The sequence below is a fragment of the Electrona antarctica genome, assembly GCF_951216825.1.
Source record: "Electrona antarctica genome assembly, chromosome: 3".
Lineage (NCBI taxonomy): Eukaryota > Metazoa > Chordata > Actinopteri > Myctophiformes > Myctophidae > Electrona > Electrona antarctica.
In genome coordinates, this window is record NC_136808.1 from 40,183,032 (window position 1) to 40,193,042 (window position 10,011).

Genomic DNA, 10,011 nt, shown 5'->3' on the forward strand with positions numbered 1-10,011 from the left:
GGTGGCGTTTTTAAGCACCCGGAAGAACACTCTACTTTCACATTTGACCACCAACTGTTGGTGCAAGCGAGTGCTCAATGTTAAACTCCAGCAGCGCAGGGTTTCCTCGTGCTAAATGCACGGGCCCGCCTGCAGTTCCAGCTTTGACCAGGAGGCTCGACGGCTTCAACGTTCGCCAGCCTTTCTGGGGGCTTGGTGCTTTCATGGATCAGAAAGGATTGAGAACCACTTCCCTAATCCAATGAAGAAAGCAGCCCTAGCCAATGGTATGAGACAGTTGATGGAAAAGGACAATGGATTGTATTTACTATATTAAAGGATTAAAGTTACTATATAGAAAACAAGCAAGTAATTTATCTAAAATATTCATAGAGCAAGTGTCCATGGCTTTCAAATTTTTATCGGTCTGAAATATTTTCATATTCCATGTACAATATATATATTTTAAAATGCACACACAAGTCACACATGCACACACGCACACACTGACAACATACAAAAAAAACAGCATATGGCATTGGCTGATATAAATAAGTGTTTGAGATAAAGAGAAAGACGATGGTGAAAAGTATTGCTCAGTATTTATCAGATTTGAGGAGAAACGTCTGCGACAAAAAGTCAATCAGCTGCTGCAGTTCAGTCCAAGTAAAGCTTCTGGACTTCCAAAAATCCGACAAGAAAAAAATAAAATTCTATAAAAATCAACACTTCATTTGCATAAAACGATGTCTTTTCATGTCCCCCCCCCCCCCCACACACACACACCGTGTATGTTAACCCTGACTGATTTTCCCTACAACTTCCAATGCCAGTAACTGTTAGGCCCTTTAGAAACCCTGTATACCTTTTTGTATTAGGCTCTGGTCACAGACAAATATGCAGTATTGCAGAGAGATTTCAAAGTTACTCCGTACTGCAGTAGGGTCCCTTACAAACTTGTGTTGATCGGCGTTGCCATCAAACATGTTTAGTCCATACTTTATTCTGCTTTCCTTTCTTCCACGCTCCATGTCCCGCCTCCCCCATCTTTTTATTGGCTAGGCAAAGAGCAGCTAGCCAATCACGAGACGGGGGAAGCAAGACATGGAGTTTGAGCGGGAGAGAGCAAAACAATATTTTAGTATGGATACTGTCATCCCAATTACAAAAAGGGTATACAGGGTTCTGAAAGGGGCTAGAGGAACTGCCTGACTATTAGTCTCGCGTAGCCAGACAACTATTCCACAATCTCCGAATGCTATATAGTCTGGAACTTCACCTCCCGAAATCAGAGTAAGGAAGCTGGCATTTCCGTTCACGAAAATATATTTATTTGTTTATTTCCATTTCTGCTAAGCAGCAAGCTATATATGCTTAGATGATTTCTATAATTCTATTTATATTAGGATACATTTTCGCGACTGTAAAGACGAAACGGAAGTGGGGACTGGGGAGGAGGCTCCAATTCCGCTCATGATAGAGCTTCCGTTGCTCCAGACTGTATGACGGAAGCATTTGAAAATTGCAAGACGCAACAGTCTGGCCAAACGAGACCACCTGAGAATTAAAACTTCTTCCTGTTGGTATTGTTGCAAAACTGGACGGTGTCTCATTTAGTAATATTATATTTTACAATATATATAATGCTACTAAACAACAGATGGCATTGTATAATGTACATGAATTTGAAGGTTAAGTTTTGTCGACGTTAAAACAAAAGCCCAAATCAAAGACTTTGACCCAATGGTTCTCAAAGTGGGGTCCAGCAGGGACCCTCAGGGTTCCTTGGGTTCCAAATGGACCCTCACAGGGTCAGTGACTCTGAGAGCATACAAATGGAACCATTTGTGCGCTCTCAGAGTTATGGGGGTCCTTGAAATAAAAAAGTTTGAGAACCACTTTTTGTCTTACAACTACCGTAGCTGTAGTTCCTGCCGTTGGCCTCTGTGGGGCAGTCCGCTGTGTTCATGTGATGTGTCTTTCCAACCCACCCTCGATGACCCTTGACCCCTGTGCTCCTTAGGTCACCCAGCCGTCCGTGACCCTTGACCCCTGTGCTCCTTAGGTCACCCAGCCATCCATGCGCATGCGCTTCATCGAGGGGCTCTCTCTGCCCTCAGACCCCGCCAGTTGCCTGGCAACCATGCCTCCCCCCAGACGATGGGGGGCGTGGAAGTCCACTCGGTGTGCCTCCTCGCGGTCACTCCCCTCGTAGGAGCTACAGGAGGAGCTAACGCTGTTGGCCGGCGACCGCCCCGTCTCCGGCCTATTAGAGGAGGAGTTGTGACAAGGGAGAGGGGCCTGAGCCTGGGTGAGGTACGCCGCCGATTGGCCGACGCGGTCCCGGGGCGGAGACACAGGCTCTGCCTTGATGCTCATGCTGTGGTGGTGATGGGAGGTGTTGATGGACAGCTGACCGTCTGCTGACCTGCTGAGAGGAGAGGAGAGGAGAGGAGAGGAGAGGAGAGGAGAGGAGAGGAGAGGAGAGGAGAGGAGAGGAAAATGATGAGGTTTATTTCATTGATTTTGTTTTGAACAATGACAGTCTGTGTACATTAAGTGTACTAACGTCAGGGAGCCGAGCCCAGCCTGTCCCAGCTGGTGATGCTGTTGCCATGACGACACAGAGCTGAGGGGGAGTGCAGAGGTGGGGCTAAAGCTCTGCAGAGCCGACAGGTCAGCGCTGGACAGACAGTAGTCTGGAAGGAGAAGACAAAAAGACACGTTAAGGACAGACAGTAGTCTGGAAGGAGAAGACAAAAGACATACTGTATTTGAAGTAGAGCCCTTCACGGTTCCCCCAAAAAATTGTCCCGAACCCAAAATGGATTTGTGAAATTAGATCCGATTCCGACCTGTTCCGAAAACATTTTCCAATAAGAAAACCAATAATAATCAGATGATTCTGAGAGACCCGACAAGTAATCATTGATTATACAAATCAGATCAGCCTGGCAAACAGAGGCTTGCCTTGCAGTATGGTAGGCCAACGCATGCATTATGTAGCTCAACTTTCTATTTTTTGCGCTGCACGGCTGCTGTTCCTAAACTGATCTATCCTAAACTGATCTATCCTAATCAAGTTAAACAGCACTTCATTGCGTTCCTCTTTCACCAGTGCAGTTGGCGCGGTCGCCCCGCACACACAGTCACACACAGTCACACGGTAGGACAGGTCTTCTCGGATTCACTCGGGTATTACACATAATGATAGACAGCCCTGAGTTTCCGCTGGATATACGGCCGATTCCGACCCAGCCCAGAGTGATTCTGACCCGTGCGGGTCTTGGGTCCTCTCGGGTATTTCCGGAATCGGGGGGTCCGTGAAGAGCTGTAATTTGTAGTATAAGTATTCTGGCCCTGTGGTGGTATAGTTCCCAGATAGTGATGCAGGTTGCCATTGTAGAGCATCCTGGATCAACCTGCATCACTGTCTGGTACGGGAACTGTACCGCCGCTGATCTCAAGTCCCCTTAGGACATAGAGAGCAACAGAGAAGATCACAGGCGTCTGTCTCCCCCACATATCTGGCACGTATCGTCACTTCGGGCAGAAACCTCTTATCTCCATGTTTTCAATTTTTTTGTTTTTGAGTGGTGCAGCCACTCCATTACGGAGCTTTGTGTGTCCCTGCCTGGGTCCCTGCCTGGGTCCCTGGGTCTGTCCGAGCACGAAAATAGCGTTTGGTTGGTTTTCACAACCAAGTGTCATTGTTGCGCAGCCTAACACACACACACACACACACACACACACACACACACACACACACACACACACACACACACACACACACACACATATTAACTGTATATATGATGATTTCGGGTGTGACAGTACAGTACAATACAGTACAGTAGGGGGGGGGGACCCCCACACGGTAACTCTGTCATTTCTCAACCGTTTCGGACACGGGTCGGCTCGCCGGAACCGGGCCGGCACCCTCTGCCTCTGACCCCCCCAGACAGAGTTGCACCACTCACTTCACACAGGTGTGATTTTTATTTGTAAATCAACAAAGTTGATCATACTACTACAGCGTCACACAACAGTATCAAAAGTAGCAGATAAGCTCAAAACGTGGCTCAAAGTGTACCTATATTGCACTTATTGCATTAGCTCTTTTTTGTCCAGTAAGTATGTATGTATACAGTATGTATGTACAGTAGGAACAGTACCATTGTTGTATGCAGTGTACAGCAGGTTGTGTTGCAGGCTGGGAGTGGCAGCTGACACCACAGGAGTTGTCAAGGGTTGGCTGGAGTGTCTCACATTACTCTGGAAACAAGAAACCAAAGGAGGGAGGGAGGGAGGGAGGGAAGAAGGAAGGAAGGGAGGAAGGAAGGAAGGAAGGAAGGAAGGAAGGAAGGAAGGAAGGAAGGAAGGAAGGACGGAAGGAAGGAAGGCAAAATTAGTTGAATAGAGGCGCACTATGTTATACAATACAGGGTCCAAAACGGTGTGATTATTGCTTGTCACCACCAGATGTCACTACAGGCAACGTAGAACTCTATGCTTAGGACTTCTGCCATCAGTGCCATGAATTGAATTCACCTGGTGTCCCAGGGTTCAATTCGTCGTAGATGAGGCATCTACACAGAATGAAAACCAGTTTGTTACCCCCGGTTGGCTTAAGGTTATTATAGTTATAAACAAACAAAAAAATAATTTTCATTAACTGAACTAAATAAAAACTATAATAAAAACTGAAACTGTGTTGTGTCAACTTGTGTGTTTACAAAACAAAAACAAATTGAAATTTTAGACAAAATGCCCTTAGTTTTATTTTTCTCGTTACCAACAGTAACTGAATATATATTTTTAAATTGTATCTTTTTTGAGTGTTTATTACACAATACACAGACACCACGCTAGACAGGAACGCCCAAAAACGTCACATCCGGTTTTAGTTTGGGGTAAGAATTTTCTATGGCTGCCAATGCAACTTGGTCCAATCCTTAATCACATACGGACAAACATCTATGCCGATGCTATCTAACTTGCGGAGGTAGCATGCCTTGTCCACGGGCAACAGATCTTTCAACGTATGGCATTGCAAATACGTTTGATAATCGCTACTCTGCTCAATATTGTTTTGAAAATGCCGCAAATTGCATTGCAGTGAACGAGCGCAAATCACAACTTCCCCCAGTGGTGGGCGGAGTCACAGTTTGAGGCGCTGTTTACGCGCCGTGGTGTCAGTGTATTGGCCAACTTAGTACTTATAACCTCATAACCTTGGTTTGGCTCCACCCCTTTCTAAGTCCACTTCCTCCCGGGTGTTTCTGTTTATTCCTACTAACAACAACACTACATGTTTAAGGCAGTGGTACTGACAGATTACCCCCGGGGGTAGAACTGAGAAAGCCCTGGTTTAACTAGCAGTAAAGCAGTAGTCTCAGATTGGGTTCCTCGCTGCTGGTTTAAACAAACACGAGACCATGATGTTTCTTCCGAGTTTTTAGACAGCTGTTGGATGGAAAAGAAGCTCCACCTCCGCGGAAGACTTGCGCGGAGGAGAGCGTTTCCGGGAATCTGGCCGTCGCGCAAGTCTTCCGCGGAGGTGGAGCTTAATTTCCATCCACCAGGTGTCTAAAAACTGTGCGCAGCCGAGAACGTGCGCGGCTCTTTCCATAGTGTGGCAGCACCTTCTCTCTTCTCCCTCATGGCTCCCAAACTTGTGGAGCAAGCTCCCCATTGCAGTCAGAACTGCAGACTCAATCCCAATTTTCGAAAAATCTTGAAAGTGTTTGAAAAAGTTTGAATAATTTTGCATACACAAATCTTCTCGTATGTCCGTGACACAAAACATTTTCAGATGGGTTTCCGCACCCAAATATAACAATTTGCTTTCTTTGACTTGAAAAAGTTTAAGGACTAAGCACTGGCTAAACTAAAGAAAAACAAAGAGATTTTCAAGTCAAAAGATGCATTTTATGACATGATGTGATATATTAAGATGACTTGCATTTGTCTTCCTCTCTGTAGCAGCAGAGACTATTACTGTGATAAGCGTGAATGTGTCCGTGTGGCGTGTGTCTAGTTGTGTGATATCTGATGAGCTGATGTCATTGTCACCAGCTCCTCTGTGTGAGTATTAAGTATTTATGCATGACTTTCAGTTCCTTCACTCTGTCTCTTTGCGTGTGTGTGTGTGTGTGTGTGTGTGTGTGTGTGTGTGTGTGTGTGTGTGTGTGTGTGTGTGTGTGTGTGTGTGTGTGTGTGTGTGTGTGTGTGTGTGTGTGTGTGTGTGTGTGTGTGTGTGTGTGTGTGTGTGTGTGTGGGTGGGTGCGCGTGTGTGCACTACTTGTGAGAGCAGGACAAGTATAGTTGGCATTTGAGAAATAGACCTTGTGAGGACCATTTTCCTGGTCCTCACAAGAGACAATGTTTTCCTTTTTGTCAGGTGAAACCTGACTAGTGAATGCTCATGAAATGTAGAAGACCTAGTCATACTGAGGACCTAGTCCTGATTGGCTGCCAGCCTGCCACACACGATGCTGTCATGTATTGGTTTCACATGACCAGGAAAAAGGTAACAGGGAGCAGGTAACAGAAATCTTTAGACACACCCAATGTTATGTAACGTAATGTTATGATTGAGACTGGCTGGTTGAGAGGAGCGTTCGTTACTAAATAAAGAAACCAGCGCTTCTTTCACCTGACAAATATCACTATGTGATCATTTCTTGTTTCAAAAACAATTTCTTTAGAGATATGTGTACAATAAAAAAATATTTCATTTGGGGTTAGGGTCAGAATTAGACATTTGGAGGTTACATTTATGGGATAGGGTTAGAGTTTTCCATATCTTATACTTAGTCACACAGAATTGCAGATCTGCTATTTTGCTGGCTATTGTTTGCTATTTTCAACACTGTTCTCACAAGTATAGTAATACAAACCTGTGTGTGTGCGTGTGTGCGTGTGCGTGTGCGTGTGCGTGTGTGTGAGTGTGTGTGTGTGTGTGTGTGTGTGTGTGTGTGTGTGTGTGTGTGTGTGTGTGTGTGTGTGTGTGCGCGTGCGTGCGTGCGTTTAAGAGGTAGATGACTTCACTGGCGATGATGTCATTGACAACAGGCCTCTGCCCTGTTCGACTTCAGCTTTGTGGAAGTCACATCCAGCCAGACAAAAAAAGAGAAAAGGATTAAGGCCAATAAGACCTCTAATTACTGCTTTATACGTGTCAAACTCGCTGCTGTATTTACCACGGTTAGTGGTTAGTGCTCCCTTTATCCAAAGATTAGATGGTTTTTAATGATTTTTTTTTACAATGGCTTTTCTGCCACTGTCACACAGCCTGGGCGATTTTGATTATTACGAACGAACGAAAAATAAGGGAAAATAGCAGATCTACAAGCTCACAACACATTGTGCAATGTGACACGTTGTGAGCTTGTAGTTGTAGCTATTCACAATTCCCGCACGCAACTGTTGCACAACCAAGTATAATACAGCGTTGAAGGGATTAATCAGATGGAACGATGTCTCTTTCTCGCTTTAGTATAGTGTAGTCTCTCTCTCTCTCTCTCTCTCTCTAGTGTGTAGTGTGGTGTAGTCTCTCTCTCTCTCTCTCTCTCTCTCTCTCTCTCTCTCTCTCTCTCTCTCTCTCTCTCTCTCTCTCTCTCTCTCTCTCTCATGTTTAGTGTAGTGTAGTCTCTCTCTCTCTCTAGTGTGTAGTGTGGTGTGAGAGCAACTCTCTATATAATTATGATAATCACATTACCATAACAACTAGCTTTAACAGAGCATGACTCATCTAGAGCTGGATCAAACATGGTGTTTTAGTGTTGTTGTAGTTTTACCAGTGTGGGGGCGGGGAGAGAGAGAGAGAGAGAGAGAGAGAGGACAGTGTTCAGAAGATGATTCTAGCCAGGCACACACTACACAGTTTTGTAACAACACTTTTTATTGACGCAAACCTAATATTCTCAGGTATATTATGTGTAGCCGTTCTTATTCTTATGTTACGTTACCCTGCCTGCAGCCTGCAGTAGGCAGTGGTTCTCAAACTGGACGTCCCAAATGATGTTGCATATTTATAAAGTAAATATTATCCAAGAATTATTGGATAATATCCAAGAATATGGATATTATCCAGGAATTCTTCTTATCAAATGTAGTGGCGATCATCTGCAAGCTGCCCCGAAATTATGACAAACATGTTTGGTTGAAGAGGTCAAGTTCAGAATGAGGAACGGATGGGGCAGGCCAAACTTAACTTAACTTAACTTAACTTAACTTAACTTGTTTATTTGGACGGGACAGAGCATATTAATGAACATTACATATAAATGTACAGTTAACACTAAACAATACTAACAAAACAGGACATGAGTGGACAGCATACAAAAACATGATACGTTTCAAACACAGTAAAATTTCTATTTGAGGAAAAAAAAGAAAAGGGAAATTACAACTAATTACATGGGTAGGCCTACTCTAATTGTGGACGGAGAGTCATACTGGTTGTTTTTTAACCACTGTTTCAATTGTCCTTTAAAAGCTGTGAAAGTGGGGATCGAGCTCCCTCAGTGCAATCTGGGAACCCATCGGCAAAAAACAGCACCCTCTGCTAATCTGTTCTTGAGAGATTACCCTCAGTGTGACAGGAAGCTCATTCCAGTATTGACAACCTTTGATGGAGAGAACATTTTGACTGAAGGTAGACTTTCTGCCATAGACCTTACAGTCACCCCTGGATACAGACTAGTATCATAACCGCTGTCTCTCTTTCTGTGTATTAACCCCTGGAGAGGAGGAGGAGCCAAACCATTTAGACATTTATAGAGAAAACAGGCACTCTTGAAATTTCTAAAATTTTCAAAGTTCAAAAGATTATATTTTCCCAAAATGATGCACGCTTCACTTGTTAAGTACGGTCTAATTTGACGGAAGTTTTTCAGGTTGAAGTTGATTGTACAATGTACATGTTACTTTTTTTGTGTTTCTTGAAGGTCAGGATTGAGTTCAGGAAGATACCTGAACTGGGAAACTAATTCCAGTTCCTCCCCCTTCGAAAACACATTTGACACATTTTTCCTGAAAGAGGCTGCCAGAGTTCTTGTGGAATGTATTAGTCCATAGTTTTCAATAAAGTGTTTTAATCCTGCAAGTGGCTGATTATGTCGGAAGTTCCCAATGGCGCTAGTGAGCAGGCGCATCCGGAATTAGGGTCAATGTAAACAGGAAGTAAACCAGGAGAGTCTCAAAGACTGAGAGAGGCAAACAGAGAGCTTCATTTATGCTCCTTTGTCATGACATAGTCACTCAGCAAAATAATTGCCAGTCAACAACCTTACAGCACGTTGTGAGCTTGTTGTGAGCTTGTTTTCGGAGAACGCAACCATCGTACAACAAAGCATATATGGAGCTCCTTAGACAGACAGACAGACAGACAGACAGACAGACAGACAGACAGACAGACACTGACAGACAGACTGACAGACAGACTGACTGACCAGTGTGTGCATCATTCCCTTGCTGTTGGCAGGTATGACCACTCGGAGGTCCGTCTTGCGGCCGCTCCCGGGAGCAGCGGAGGGATGCGGAGGGGGCGGAGACGGTGTTTTGGAGGTGATGATCTTCTCCAGGCTGCTCCCACTGCCTGGGCCCACGAAACCATTCACTAGGAGGAGGAAAAAAACACAATAGCTACTTATTGACTGACTGAATGGTGACTAATAGGCTCTATGCACAGCAGCCATATTGGAAAGAAATTAATTCTCAAACTGTTACACATCAAGGACCCCCATAACTCCCAGAGTTACACAATAGGCAATTTGGAACCCCCTCAAGGAACCATGAGGGGAGGACCACACTTTGAGACCACTGGTGTAGCAGACTGTTAAGAGCAGTGAGCACCCTGACTCTGTTTGACCAGAAATGGAACTGAGCCTTCATTAGTAGCATTGGTAACACCTCATTTCTGGCTGCTGTGCATAGAGCCTATTGAACAATTTGTTTGGAGTGACTAATTCATGTTTGTCTGTTTCAATGATGGTTTAGTGTAAAGTGAAACGGACATTTAACTTA

At 44.5% G+C, this 10,011-nt stretch overlaps 1 protein-coding gene across 3 annotated transcripts in view; it reads right to left on the bottom strand.

Annotated features, from left to right (window-relative positions):
- Positions 1–43: 43 nt before the first annotated feature.
- Positions 44–10,011, bottom strand: part of LOC306920406 (myocyte-specific enhancer factor 2A-like) — a 72,822-nt gene continuing 62,854 nt past the window's right edge. For 2 of the 3 annotated variants that reach the window (XM_079497149.1, XM_079497150.1), the window contains exons 7-10: positions 9,438–9,604; positions 4,155–4,254; positions 2,549–2,678; positions 44–2,410 (exon numbers count right to left, since the gene is read on the bottom strand). In XM_079497149.1, coding sequence (XP_079353275.1) covers positions 2,041–2,410; positions 2,549–2,678; positions 4,155–4,254; positions 9,438–9,604 — 767 coding nt within the window. In that variant the 3' untranslated portion in view covers positions 44–2,040. The remainder of the gene's footprint in view (positions 2,411–2,548; positions 2,679–4,154; positions 4,255–9,437; positions 9,605–10,011) is intronic. The other variant, XM_079497151.1, reaches the window with a different exon arrangement.